The sequence below is a fragment of the Suillus fuscotomentosus genome (genome assembly GCF_016647785.1).
Source record: "Suillus fuscotomentosus strain FC203 chromosome Unknown F5891scaffold_12, whole genome shotgun sequence".
NCBI classification, from domain to species: domain Eukaryota; kingdom Fungi; phylum Basidiomycota; class Agaricomycetes; order Boletales; family Suillaceae; genus Suillus; species Suillus fuscotomentosus.
In genome coordinates this window covers 618,051-632,332 of record NW_024539524.1, presented here as the reverse complement: position 1 = coordinate 632,332, position 14,282 = coordinate 618,051, and the positions used below count along the sequence as shown (strand labels likewise).

Below are 14,282 nucleotides of genomic sequence, written 5' to 3'. Positions count from 1 at the left end.
CAAGAGGGCAAAGGTATTGTGATGAAGTTTGTTTCCAGCATACGGATTCCCGGGGCTCGAGACATGATCTTGAGCCACTTATCTCAGCTCGGTGCTTAGTCTATTGTCATCACATCAGATTCAGACCCACGAGGCAGATAATATCTATCCTGGGGTAACCTGTGGGTACACGCGTGGGTATTCTCCAACAGAACTTGTTTGAGGTTAGGTTTATCGTCGGCTCTTGCAGGAGATAACGTCAAGACATGAAAACATGGTCGCGGTACAGTCAAAATGGAATGGATACAGCGAAGAAAAAATACAACGGTGTCAACGATGGTCCCGTATCATAAGAATTCGTAAAAATCATCAATGTTTCGATTTTTTATCTATCCTGTCTGGATACAACTATTCGTTCTGCGTTAGCACCAAACTCCTGACACGCGATCTGACTCACCTTTCCGGGGTTGAACAAACCAAGTGGGTCTAGGGTCCTCTTGACGGATCGCATTAACTCCACCGTTCCCTCACCGAGTTCTTCGTACAGATATTCCCGCTTCCCAATCCCAACACCGTGTTCGCCAGTGCCTGTAGACATAAGATCACCACCCTCGTGCATGTAGCAGTGAAGACGTACAAGTGCCTTCAAGCTTTATCGCACGCTCCACCATCCTATGCACGGCTTCGCGAACGCTTTCGAGCTCCTTATCATTGCGGAAAAGAAGCTGGGTGTGAAAATTGCCTGGGTGTGATGTTGTCAATGAGAAAGACGATACAATGCGAAGTGTGTGGGTACTAACCGTCACCAACGTGTCCTACAACTATTGATACAAGGCCTAACCGTTCCAAGTCTTTCTTGGTTTCATACACGAGTTGTGGTAGTTTCGAGACTGGCACGCTGCAGGCAGAAAACATAAGACGCGCCTGGACTTGCAGTAGCTTGGGCTTACCAAACATCAGTGCTCCACCCCCGACTTCCTTCCAGGAGGGCCAAACCAGAATAAAGAGCGTTTTTTCTGTCTGCCCACAGGTCATGTGCTTCTTTCTCAGAACGTGCCAATTCAAAACCAGTGCCGCCGTGCTTCTGCACAATTTCCTTTACGATCTTAGCGGTCTCCGCGATCGAAGCAGACGTTGGACCTTGGAATTTGAAAAACAGAGAGTCCTGTTCAGGGTATTTGCGCTGGGATGCACCAAATAAATTTATAGAACGCATGAATTCAGAGTCGCAGAGTTCAACGCATTCTGGATCCTGGAGGTGAGCGTGTTGCTTGATCAGGAAGGGATGACCTACGGATCCCAACGCCGCGGTTCATCACATCGATGACGGCCTCCGTTGCACGTTTCACATCAGGGAAGTGTACGACAGCGACTGTTGTTGGGAGGACGGGAGCTAACCGGATAGTGACTAACAGAAGTGTCAAGAGCAATCGACAAGAGCAAGATACGTGATATCACCTTCTGTGATGATACCAAGAGTGCCCTCGGCACCGATGAACAACTTTGTGGTGTCGAACCCAGCTGCAGATTTCCGAGCACGTTGGCGAGTTTTGATGACTTCTCCAGAAGGAAGAACAACCGTCTATAGTGATACTCAATCAGCCAATTCAAATATCGTCAAGGGAACTAATGCATACCGCATTCAAGAACCATTCGCCTTTTGCAGTACCGTACCGGACGGCATTCGCTGCCAAGGTCAACACGTCAATAATCGTACCACCGATTTATGACTGCTGATACGTACTGCCTGAGCAACCAGTGCTCATCATGCCACCGATAGTGGCGCCTGGGCCGGGATCCAACTATGTAAGTAAAAATTGTCAGATGACGATACAGCGTCAATGTCAGAACGTACGGGAAAGAATAATGGTATGCCTTTCAAGGATGTGAGTAACGCGACGAAATTTGCATTGCGGTCTTACCTTTCTTCTGCAAAGTCTCGTTAATTTCCATCCATCCGACACCGGGCTGGCAAACAAGGTCTGAGTCCGCCTCTGGGTTGGAAGAATATTGAGTAGTATTCGAAGAAAGATGCATGACACACTCACCATGAATTTCGATAATCTTATTCATGTCAGACATATCAATACAAATACCACCGACAGGGCTCTAGAGAACCACCGTCGTGAGCATGAATGACTTTGAATAGGAATCGACTCACGCCACGATAGCTTCCCTCTAAGGAGGTACCACCAGAGAAAGGGGTGAGGGGCATACGGTACTTGACGGCAGTCTTGACGATTTTAACTACATCCTCTGTACTCCTTGGGTATACAATGACAGTATGCGGTGCACCTGGAAGACTAACATGAGTTTTGGAATGCGAAGCTCGGCCGAATGGAAGCCCTTACTTGGGTGGTAATCATTCTCTGAGTATCCGTGAATGCGAAGGTCATCCGGATGAGTTGAGACAGCATCATCTAAATCCAATAAATTCCGAAGTTCCTTGATGGCCTGTTCAAAGTCCTTCGGGCTGCCATACTTTGGTTCCGTCTCCTCGAGAGCCTCGGATGTTAGAGAAGGCTTCCAAAACGCACTGAGAGAATATCCGATAAGCCCACTAGCGATAGAGCCAATGACAATTGGAGACCAGGAACGTGGGCTCTTCAAGGGCACGCTCGAACTCTGTCGACGGACAAAGGTCATTGCATGTTGTTTGATAGATCTGGAACGACCCAAGTTTGTCGACAGGCTGGTGGACGGCCGCAGCCGCTGGAAGCAGCTGGCTGGAAACATGTGAGGGGAAGTGTAATATAGTGGTGACCTATGGGCTGCGAATATTGTTAGATCCCTAGAAATTGTGAAGAACAACGTTGGAAGAGTGGAAAAATCAGAACTGCTTTGGTCGGTACATAAGACTTAGTAGTACGGGAATAAGACCACTATTATTAGGCGATTCGGCAGATTGTATCTTGGATCGCCTGGGAAGAGCAGGCAGCTGATTGGTAGGCTGACCCGCTCAGAAAAGTAATAACAACTTTGTCTGGATTCCGAGTCTGGAGGACGTAAATTTCACCAGTTAATTATGGAAAGCAAAATTTAGTGAGTAGTAGTGAGTACCAACTCCGATTACATAATATCGAACAACGCGAGTCTAATCATCTAATAGACTCACTCTCAACAGCCTTACGCTTTTGAGTACATGAAGCACTGACAACCTCATTTTCCTTCTCCTTGTGAGTCTTTTCACGTCGGCATGAATGTAGACGAATTCGCGAACTCTTTGAAAGATAACAACTCCAATTCCGTAATATTGAACGAGTCTAATAATAGACTCCCTCAGGCTCTCGATCTCATACTACATTCAAGAACTTCATTGCTCTAGTAGCAGTAAACAGAAGCAAGCATTCCCACTTAATTACATGTGGCTCCATTAACCATACTGCACCGATGACCACTGTAGTCTGTAGCTCATGGGACCTCAGATCCATGGTGTACACACACCTCCGACTCCATCATACCGTGACTCTCCTGGCTACCACGCCAGTCAGTCAACAAATCCTAGACGAAACTATTCATACCCACCTCAACAGAATCGACTGAGTAGCAATAATAGCCATCGCAGCAATCTTTGCCTGAATTGCAAGGCTCATCGATTGGTGTGCAGTCACTGTCAACACTGACAACCATGGATACTGCTAAGGCAGCAACAACGGCGAGGACGACTTGGAAGGAGAGATGCATTATTTGTGAAATGTGTTCTTGGAAGTACACTGGTAGGAGACGGTGTGCATTTATACTCCTCTACGCAGAGCTTATAACAAATTTCATTTGATGTGCCAGCAGATTGCTGACGGAAATTTGTGAAGCACTTCATATAAACTAATTACATGTGGTTCTATCAACCACGTTACATCAACAGGAAGCAGAAACATGACTCACCGTGGCTCATCCAATCTCACATGCATATGGCACGCCAGTGAGTCAATTAAAACTACTCATACTTACAACTTGGTGGAGTACTAGGTCTAGCGTGCATGAAAAGCCAGTGCAGCAATCTTCCGCGACTGGGTGGCAAATCCCGCCACCTGTTTGGCATTCACTGTCAGCACTGACAGTCATGGACGTTATCAAAGCAGCAGCAACGGCGAGGACGACTCGGAAGAAGAGACACATTATTTGTGAGATGCAATACAGGATGGATCTTGGGAATAAAATTGAAGGGGGACGGTAGGACGACGGCTTGCTTTTATGTCCTGAATACTATCCTGTGCAGACCCTGATCACTTGAAATTTACTTTTAAACAGATACCATTTAGAATGCCAGCAGACCTCAATTATGACTGAATTATCTCCAATATCTTATTGCGAGGCAGAAGAACAGTGCTCCCGTAAATGGGCAGCCTGGTTCCGGTCATCCAAAAATTGAGGATCGATGTTCGGACGTGGAGACCACGCCTCTCGGCTTATATTCGGGGGTACTAGAAGAGTCCCAGGACAGGTAACGTACAATTCCAAACCGTTGCTGTATACATCCTACGTTACTAGGCGACACAGTGATCCGGCAGAAACTGAATTGAGAACTTCAGGCGTCTCATGGATGCTGAGAAAATTTCAGAGTCTTGTCATGCATCAGGGAACGCGAAACATGATACTGGCAGCCGATGCTTTGGAGATCAAATCCCAAAAGAGAGTGCGCTCCCTAGGTCTGTCAATGTCGTTAATGCACACTAGAGTATCATCAAGAAACAAAGATAGACCCCGACGTTGGTTCTCCACCGAGATGCAACTTTTTTTCAGAACGGGTACAGAAGCACTAGACACGATGTACCTGTTTATGTCAGAGATGTGTACGACAGCGATGGTCTCATCTCGCAGCTTTATACCCCGTCCTAACATCTGGTATTACAGGAACAAACCTCCAAGCTCTAATCGACGCCCAAAACCATCCCTTTCCGATACTAACTTCCACACGCAGCCTCCTCTTCACGTTACGTCCTCCGATCACCATCGCCTACCCATCCTTCTGCCCATCCTCCCAGTGATGCATATCGTAAGCGAGATATTTCTTGATATGCTCTGGAGACGCTGATTGCAGACGAGCAACTGCTTAAGCCTGAGCTGCCTGTGACTAGTATTCGCCGAGCGTTGTTTGAGTAGTTGGATGGCGTCACGGTCCATGCTGGCGGGCGCCGCTTCCAGAGTTGAAGAAGCCAATTGTGGCAGCCATCTCAGGAGGCAATGGAGTCTGACGAGGATAGGATGATGCAGAATGAAGCAGAATGTCCCATCGGATGTTTCAAATTCACATTGAGTTCTAACTTGCGCACTTTATCCTGCAGGAAGAAATAGGGAAGCAATAGTATAGTAACGATGGAAGGAGTGCATGTAAACGTAGTGAATGAAATCTTCGTGCAGCCGAAACTGTTTTGTAAGAGTTCGTCATAGAAGATATTGTATGAAATCCGTAGAATGTCCATAAATCTTAAGTCGATTGACATACGTACATGCAGTCTGACTGACAGATACAACCGCGAAGGTAATGCAATCTACTACTGTTCGCGACACTTGTACCATGATGTGCCGTGTGCGACACGACTCAAGTCCAGCTGTGGGGTATTGTTAGGAATCACCAGTATATTGCCTGGGGCATACAGAGCGCCTGAGTACAAAGTGAGCGGGATCCAGAGAAGTAGCCGTTCTTCAGGATCTACAACCCATCCCTCCTCGTAAGTATAGGATAGGGCTGAGGTTTCAGAACCTTGGAGAAAGGAGGAGGCGGAATAAAGGGCATGAGTCGGGTTGGATGAAAAACATATTGCAGGTGCTTCGAATGATTGGTGCTGCCGGATCATAAACTCTAGATCCCACACGCGAATGGTGTTGTCGGACGACCCAGACACGATGCATTTGCCATCAGGCGAAATTGCAACAGACAGAACGCGTCCGGTGTGCCCTCGAAAAGGAGGTCCCACTGCCTCTCCAGTCTTCATATTCCACACCTGGACGGTCTCGTCATCCGAGCCAGATACGATGCGATTACTATCTGAGGATATCGCAACAGTGTTAACCCAGTCAGTGTGGCCTTGGAGAGGGGCACCCAATAACTCGCCAGTCCCCATATCCCACACACGGATAGTCTTGTCACCTGAGCCAGATACAATGCGACATAAATCCGGCGAGATTGCAACAGAGAGGACATGACCAGTGTGGCCTTGGAGACGGGCACTCGATGCCTTGCTAGTCCCCATATCCCACACCTGGATTGTTGTGTCATCCGAACCAGACACTATGCGACTTCCGTCCGATGAAATTGCAACAGACCGAACCCAGTCGGAGTGCCCACTGAGAGGATATGCTTCACCAGTCTCAATATCCCACACCCGGATTGTGTCGTCATCTGAACCAGACACAATACAGTTGCTGTCCGGCGAGACTGCGACAGACCGGACATAGTGAGTGTGACCTTGTAGAACACCCGATGCCTTCCCAGATTCCACATTCCACATGCGAATGCTCTTATCCCCTGAACCAGACACAATGACCTTCCCGTCCGGCGAGATTGCGACCGACAGAACATAATTAGTGTGTCCTTGGAGAGGGGCCATTAATGCCTTGCCAGTCTTTATATCCCACACCCGAACCGTCCTGTCGTCCGAGCCAGACACGATGGAGCATCCATCCGGCGAGATTGCAACAGAGTTGATGGAGTCGGTGTGGCTTTCGAGGGCGGCAACCGATGCCTTTCCCGTGATGGTGTCAGCATCCCACACCCGGATGGTCTTGTCCTGTGAACCCGAGACTATGCGACTTCCATCCGGCGCGACTGCAACAGACCAAACCAAGTCAGTGTGGCCTTGAAGAGGGGATCCCACTGCCTCGCCATTCTTCGCATCCCACACTCGGATCGTCTGGTCATATGAACCAGACACAATACGATTTCCATCCGACATGAATGCAACTGACTTAACGTCGTTCGTGTGGCCTTGAAGTGGGGCACCCAATGCCTCGCCAGTCTCCATATCCCACACCCGAATCGTCTTGTCTTCTGACCCAGACACGATGTGTTTCCCACCAGGCGAGATTGCGACAGAGTAAACAGTGCCAATGTGGCCTTGGAGAGGGGAGCCTAATGCCTCGCCGGTTTCCATATCCCACACCCGGATTGTCCTGTCATATGAACCAGACACAATGCGTGTCCCATTTGGTGAGATTGTGACAGACCGAACAACGTCTGTGTGGCCTTTGAGTGGGGAACCAAATGCCTCGCCAGTCTCCATGTCCCATACCCGAATTGTCTTGTCGGCTGATCCAGACACGATGCGTTTTCCATCCAGTGAGATTGCGACAGACCAAACATAGTGAACATGGCCTTGGAGAGGGGATCCTAGTGCCTCGCCAGTCTTCGCATCCCACACCCGCACTGTTTTGTCAGATGAACCTGAAACGATGCGACGTCCATCCGGCGAGAATGCGACAGACCAAACATAGCCAGTGTGTCCTTGAAGAGGGGGGCACAATGCCTCGCCGGTCTCGATATCCCACACTTGGATCGTTCGATCATCTAAACCACATGCAATCCGTTTTCCGTCTGGTGATAATGCAACCGAGTTAACCATGTCATTCGCATGGAGTATCTTCTCCATCTGAGGCCAATTCTCGACGTGGCCAGCAACGATGCGAGGGGTGCAAGGAAACTTCGAGGCGAACTTGCGAAACATTATTGACTGTGTTGGAGCGAATGGCAGAGCGGACAAGTATAAATGGGGAGTGCTGCGTAAGATGGTGGTCGCAAAAGTTCGGACGAAACGTAGGGTATCCCTGGTAGCGTGACTAACATGCGTGAACTCGGCTTGACCCTACGACCACCCGCTACTGGTAAGAATTCATTGGGAAAATAATGAGCTTGAGCTACGCACCGAAACCCATTTTTCGATGGATGAGAGGGTCACTACAGAGCCGCCGAGGGTTTTCATCAGAGCCAGTGCTTCTAACCACCAAAGGAGGCGCTCTCCATCGAAGAAAGCTTCAACTTCCTTAGCAAGCGATGATTCGAATGATGCAGAGCTGACATGAGTTCCCCAAAATCGGCATGAGTATGATAGCTCAGCCGGAATGGATTCTTTGACTCGTTTCTCTAAATCGGGGACAGAAGAGTTAGGCAAGTACGAATTCTCCAAGGAGCAGATGTTGAAGCGAAGTCCGTGCTTCATGACCCGAAGCGAGGTAAAGGCAAGGTTGCTCTGTACCGAAGACACATCGACGAAGAAGTCATGGCTCCGCGATTCGTCTGTGAGAAAGTCGTAGAAGGATGCGTGGAGGGGACGAATGGGAGTATCAAAATCCGCAGTCCCTGTCAAAAGCGAGCCCATTGGTCCAATCACCCGGTCCACTGTGTAACGTTCTTCTTGACGTGGAAAATGTAGTCGTATGGCGGTCAACGCAGTCATGGGGAGCGGTTCAGGCGATGCAACAATTTGCGCCATCACTGAACGGAATTTGGCGATTGCTCTCTTGTCCTTTGGCATGAGGTCTGTCAATATGAGTCTGTACATATCATCCAACAGATATGTGTCAGTTTGAAAGCTAGGTGTTCTAGCGAGTACATCTTCATAGCGTTCAATAGGATCCACGCCCACTTCGTTCGACCCGATATATACGCAGGCGAGACGAGCCCATTCAAACAGACCGTCGGATTTCTCAGCAAGCATCTTGAAGTGCCCATCGTCAAATCCATGGCTTGGGCCAGCTAGCTTATCGGAGATGTAAAGGTGGATGTCGTGTTCCGTGGACGCATTTGGAATATCATCTATGGAGATATGACGGACATTTGGCGTGGGGCCCAGGATGTTGCGAATGTCTCCCAGTGGACGGGAGGTGATGAGGATACGGAGGTTTGCTGGAAGGTCTGTTGGTTGCGAGGAAGAAGTCCGTAGCTTTCCAGCAAGTAGACGAAGAATCTGCTCCCGGGAAGTTGCGTCACCGCTCTCGTCTAATGCATCAATCACGATTAGGACGGGTGCAGCGACGTCTTGTTTGTTCCAGGCCATTAGTGTTGGTCCTACGACCAACTCCTGCCACTGCCTGGCGACATCTACAGTGTGCTTCAGCTCATTGTGATCGTGAAGCGCATGCGCCAACGCTTCCCGTATGATAGGATTGCGATCAGCCAAGTCACGTGCAATTGTGGTGAATATCTTCTGGTGGAGTAGATCTGCTCCCCGTGTACGGTCGAAGCAGAAGCATGCTCCCAGACCCCCGAGCTCGTTAGACCAGTTGGCTATTGTATGGGCGATGGCTGATTTTCCTCTCCCTGCTGTGCCAGACAACCATAAGACACGCGGCACGTCCTTCTCAGTACTGCCAATCCAAGACTTGATCTTCGTCAAAAGCTCGTTCCGAGTATCTGGCAGACAACACTTGAAGGTATTCAGTCCAGCACCAGCTGCATACTCCATGTCCCTGAGGTCCCGATCCTCGGCTAGGTCACGGATCGTGGAACGTCAGAGGTTTGACGGTGAGTTTGAGGCTGATCCTTACCTAAACCTGCCAGGACGATCGCGGCATCGCCAATCACTTGGTCTCGGAATTGCTGCATGAGGTTGTCGAGAACATCACTGTGACTGCGAATCTCGGCATCCGTGTCCCTGAAGACGTGCTTGCCAAGTCGTTTCCCTGAACAAAGAGAAAAGAGATCACACTAAGTGCCAGGCAATGACGCAGTGGTATGGACTCACCGAAACTTTTCGTCTCCGAGTAATGGACGATGAATTCCGCGCACTCCAGCGTCTGCTGCGCTATCTTTGTGTATGTATTGATCATAGACGAAATGTTGGCCAACGCCTTCTTTTCTATCACTAAGACAAAGACATTGGAGACTTTAGAGAGCAGATCGGATACGGCAGCATCCAGGTTTGCCTGATCAAGAATCATCTATCACCGAGACATCCCTGTTAACTCGCGGGAGTGAGAGCATGAAAAAACGCACCTTGGATGCTTGAGTCAAGATACTCAACGCCAGCTTTGCATAGGGGTGGAGCTATGCATGGATTGTCAGCGACGCACTAAGCATAAATAAGCGGACGCACATTTGCAATCTGGTCAGCAATGGCATGAAATGTCTTCAGAGTACCGAGAATCGTGGAGAACTGGTCGATCGTATCGGAATTGGATTGTAGGTCGCCCATTGCTGAAGCCGTATTTTGAATGATTCCTCGAATAGGGCTGATACTTGCGACACCTGTCTGAGCATGCGCGAGCGTTTCCCTCATAAGCGTCATATCAGGGGGTGATTCCGCCTGATGATGTGCCTTAAGTATGTTATCAAAAAAGAGAGATATAGCTGTTCAAACTGACCTTCACGATGCCTGAATTGGAGGACTGGTCAGGATTCGGTTTGGGAGTGGAAGCGTTGAGTGGTGAAGGATGCTGCAGGAGCGATTAACGCACATGAACATACGGAGCATTGAGATTGCACTTACCTGAGTTGTCTTAATGGGCGGGATATTGCTGGAACCTGCAACCGTGGGTTCAGGGTTGGGAGACTGTCGAGCGCCTCGAGCGAACTTGTCCAGTGACTTGGGAAGAAACCTTGATAATCCTGTACGAGATCCATTCCTCGAAGGCAGGAGAGAGGAGGACTGTGATCATAGTTAGAAACAATGGCGTGATTATAATGGCAAAAGTCCATGCATCATCATCAGTTGCCCTCTGGCTTCTCTCCTCTGCCAAATGAGGGTTTGAACGACTTCGCTTCAGGAATCCCAAACGCTTCTTCCGAGGAGGGTTGTTTGCACTCATCGAGTAAGTTACTGTTGGAGGGACGGTTGGGTGAGAGTCTTAAGAGGTTTCTTGGTAACAAGGAAGGTAATGGATGGTACGCATGGTAAACAGGCAGCTGCCGAACATGTGTTTTGAAGCGCCCATTATCGATTGGCTGGACTAGTATGTGGATGTATATGCTAGAACCTTATCAATGATGATGAATAGGCCATCAGAAAACTTGCCGTTGTTGGGTACGAGTACTCGCGCAGTGATGCTCATGAGTCACAGTATGATTGGAGGAATATTGAAAGTTCATTCACAAAGTACTACAGACTAGTGAGTAAGAGCACAATGCATGATTGAGTAGCTGAGTGAGCGCCTTTGTTTGCGCATGTTTAGTTGATGTTCGGCATCAACTCGATCTTTCCTGAACATGTGTGGACATCCAACATCGTCGTCAACACCTCGTCTGATGTAGGTGCGAAGAAGCTAGAAGGCATTTATTTTGTTGTAAGCCTTCCAGAGCTCGTTTGCTTGCTGAGATCTGCGGATTCTGGGGTGATCCTGCTTATGTAGGGTGTGCAGCACATAGGTACGCATAATTTTATATTCATGAATTTCATCAAGGTTTCAATCGAACACGTTCTATTTCCGGACTAGTCTAGGTTAATGACATGTACGATTGTAGGTGTCTCTAAATATAACCCAGCGCGAGTCTTCCTTTACATTTAGTTCAACATGTGTGTATCCCTCTTCTATTTTCACAACTCCACTTTACTCGCATTTCCAACTTGTCCGAGTGCCTTCCTCGCATCAGTTGCATGGTCGTCCTCCATCCAGAAAAAATGTGGATTCGCGACAATCCAACATCCGACATCATCATGATACCATCACGTCAGTATATTTCAACGGTGCTGCCATTTCGTGTAGTTCAACTGACCAAATATTCTAGCTTCATCTTCCGATCCTTCTGGCTCGAGAAGGCTCTGAACATTGCGCATAATGTGGGCTGTTCCTGCCTCGCGGGCTCGCAGTTCACCGTTTGCCAGTACTAGGCGCTCATTTCACTCTCTTCCATCCGCAGGTGTTGGTTTCTGTTGAGTCAGTGGCAATGGAAACACACGAGAGAATATTGGAGGTGAGTGCTCCAGTGAATGGCTTGACACCTTTCCATATAACCTGCGTTCTCGCAGTACCGTTGTGCAGCAGACAACATACCTATGTAAGTAGCCTTTCACTATCATTCCCAGTTAAAGTGCACAAAGGCTGATGCAGCACTTCCAGTGATGAGTGTATTTCGCATCATAGGGACAAGGACGAGCCGCGGTTTTCCTCATCGTATATGCGATTTGGATGTGTAACAGCGTGTCATCGCATCAATCCAATATGCCATTCATCTTGGTACCCCGCTGTTCCCTGGTAACTTACCAAGCCAACTTGATCACGATGTGTTGCTACCCCGCTAGCCCTTGCAACCCAAAATCTTTTGGAAGCCGGCATCGCAAAGCATCATGACGAAGAGCCTTATTATTTCAAAGATATATGCGACGGCGATTGGTCTTGTCTCACGGCTCTATATCCCGTCCTAACATCTGGTATTACAGGGACGAACCTCTAAGCCCTAGTCGACGGCCGAAACCATCCCTCCCCAACACCTGCTTCCACACGCAGCTTCCTCTTCATCTCACCTCCGGTCACCGTCTCCTACCCATCCTTCTGCCATTCCTCCCGATGAACGCGCGTCTAAGCGAAGTATTGCTTGATATGCTCGCGAGAGGCTGACTGCGGCTGCTGCTTACGCACAAGCTGCCTGTGACCAGTATTGGTCGAGCGTTGTTCGGGTAGTTGGCTAGCGTCACGGTCCATGCTCTTCGGCGCGGCTTCAAGGGGTGAAGAAGTCATTTGCGGTAAGCCATCTGTTTAGATCAGGAGCTAATGGAGCCAGAGGAGAAAATGATACTGGATGAGGCAGGATGACTTGTTGAGGGATGTTTCAAGTTCACATTGAGTTCTGACTTGCGCACTTTATTCTGCAGGAAGTAAATGTGGAAGCAACGTAGTATAGTAGCAATGGCAGGAGGGTATGTAAGCGTAGTAAATGAGATCTTCATCCTGAGCTTTTTTGTAAGAGTGAGCTATAGCCGAACGGAACGAATGAAGTGCAAAGAGGTAACAGGTAATGTATGAAATCTGTAGAATGCGCATAGATCTTCAGCCGATCAACATAAGCACATGCCTCAAAGTCCGACCGACAGATACAACTACGAGGCAATACAGCCTACTACTGTTTGCGACACTTGTACCATGATGTGCCATGTGCGACACGACTCAAGTCCAGCTGTAGGGCATTGTTGGGTATCACCAGTGTGTTGCCTGGGGCATACATAGGGCCTGAGTAGAAAGTGAGCGGGATCCAGAGAAGCAGCCACCCTTCAGGACCTACAATCCATCCCTCCTTGTTCGGACTGGAAGGGACTGGGGTATTAGAATCTTGGATAAAGGAGGAGGCCGAATGAAGGGCATGAGTCGGATCGGACGAGAAACATATTGTAGGTGTTTCAAATGATTGGTGCTGCTGGATTAGAGATTCTAGATCCCACACTCGGATAGTCCTGTCGGACGACCCAGACACGATACGTTTGCCATCAGGCGAAATTGCAACAGACAGAACGCGTCCGGTGTGCCCTCGAAAAGGAGGACCCACTGCCTCTCCAGTCTTCATATTCCACACCTGGACGGTCTCGTCATTCGAGCCAGATACAATGCGATTACTATCTGAGGATATCGCAACAGTGTTAACCCAGTCAGTGTGGCCTTGGAGAGGGGCGCCCAATAACTCGCCAGTCCCCATATCCCACACACGGATAGTCCTGTCACGTGAGCCAGATACAATGCGACATAAATCCGGCGAGATTGCAACAGAGAGGACATCACCAGTGTGGCCTTGGAGACGGGCACTCGATGCCTTACTAGTCCCCATATCCCACACCTGGATTGTCTCATCATGCGATCTAGACACTATGCGACTTCCGTCCGATGAAATTGCAACAGACCGAACGCAGTCGGAGTGCCCACTGAGAGGATATGCTTCACCAGTCTCAATATCCCACACCCGGATTGTGTCGTCATATGAACCAGACACAATACAGTTTTTGTCCGTCGAGACTGTGACAGACCGGACATAGTGAGTGTGACCTTGTAGAACACCCGATGCCTTCCCAGTTTCCACATTCCACATGCGGATGCTCTCATCCTCTGAACCAGACACAATGACCTTCCCGTCCGGCGAGATTGCGACTGACAGAACAGATCTAGTGTGGCCTTGGAGAGGGGCCATTAATGCCTTGCCGGTCTTTATATCCCAAACCCGAACCGTCCTGTCGCCCGAGCCAGACACGATGGAACAACCATCCGGCGAGATTGCAACAGAGTTGATGGAGTCAGTGTGGCTTTCCAGGGCGGCAACCAATGCCTTTCCCATAATGGTGTCAGCATCCCACACCCGAATGGTCTTGTCCCGTGAACCTGAGACTATGCGACTTCCATCCGGCGAGACTGCGACAGACCAAACCGAGTTAGTGTGGCCTTGAAGAGGGGAT

The 14,282-nt window shown here is 49.1% G+C and overlaps 2 protein-coding genes across 2 annotated transcripts; one reads left to right on the top strand and one right to left on the bottom strand.

Moving 5' to 3' along the window:
• Positions 1-154: 154 nt before the first annotated feature.
• Positions 155-3,031, bottom strand: F5891DRAFT_1017734 (FAD-linked oxidase-like protein). Its single transcript, XM_041361006.1, has 14 exons — positions 2,331-3,031; positions 2,141-2,274; positions 2,028-2,088; positions 1,902-1,973; positions 1,835-1,854; positions 1,724-1,781; positions 1,617-1,666; positions 1,438-1,561; positions 1,274-1,387; positions 930-1,224; positions 780-877; positions 617-721; positions 437-567; positions 155-387 (listed from the first exon to the last, which is right to left on the bottom strand). The coding sequence occupies exons 1-14, from the start codon at positions 2,713-2,715 to the stop codon at positions 349-351; spliced, it is 1,686 nt and encodes a 561-aa protein (XP_041229236.1). The 5' UTR covers positions 2,716-3,031; the 3' UTR covers positions 155-348.
• A 778-nt stretch (positions 3,032-3,809) lies between these two features.
• On the top strand, positions 3,810-4,815 carry F5891DRAFT_977760 (uncharacterized protein; the record flags this gene model as incomplete). The annotated part of the gene is made up of 5 exons (XM_041376734.1): positions 3,810-3,898; positions 3,946-4,149; positions 4,292-4,420; positions 4,468-4,612; positions 4,720-4,815. 5 exons carry the CDS (start codon positions 3,810-3,812, stop codon positions 4,813-4,815), a joined length of 663 nt encoding a protein of 220 aa, XP_041229235.1.
• Between the last annotated feature and the right edge of the window lie 9,467 nt (positions 4,816-14,282).

Bases quoted from the DNA above. Each gene is read 5' to 3' on its own strand.
- F5891DRAFT_1017734 (XM_041361006.1), bottom strand. From the start codon at position 2,715: ATGTTTCCAGCCAGCTGCTTCCAGCGGCTGCGGCCGTCCACCAGCCTG. The intron at 1,974-2,027 runs GTGAGTGTGTCA...CTTCCAACCCAG, and splicing joins TAAGATTATCGAAATTCATG to AGGCGGACTCAGACCTTGTT. The intron at 1,562-1,616 runs GTATGCATTAGT...GTATCACTATAG, and splicing joins GCGAATGGTTCTTGAATGCG to ACGGTTGTTCTTCCTTCTGG.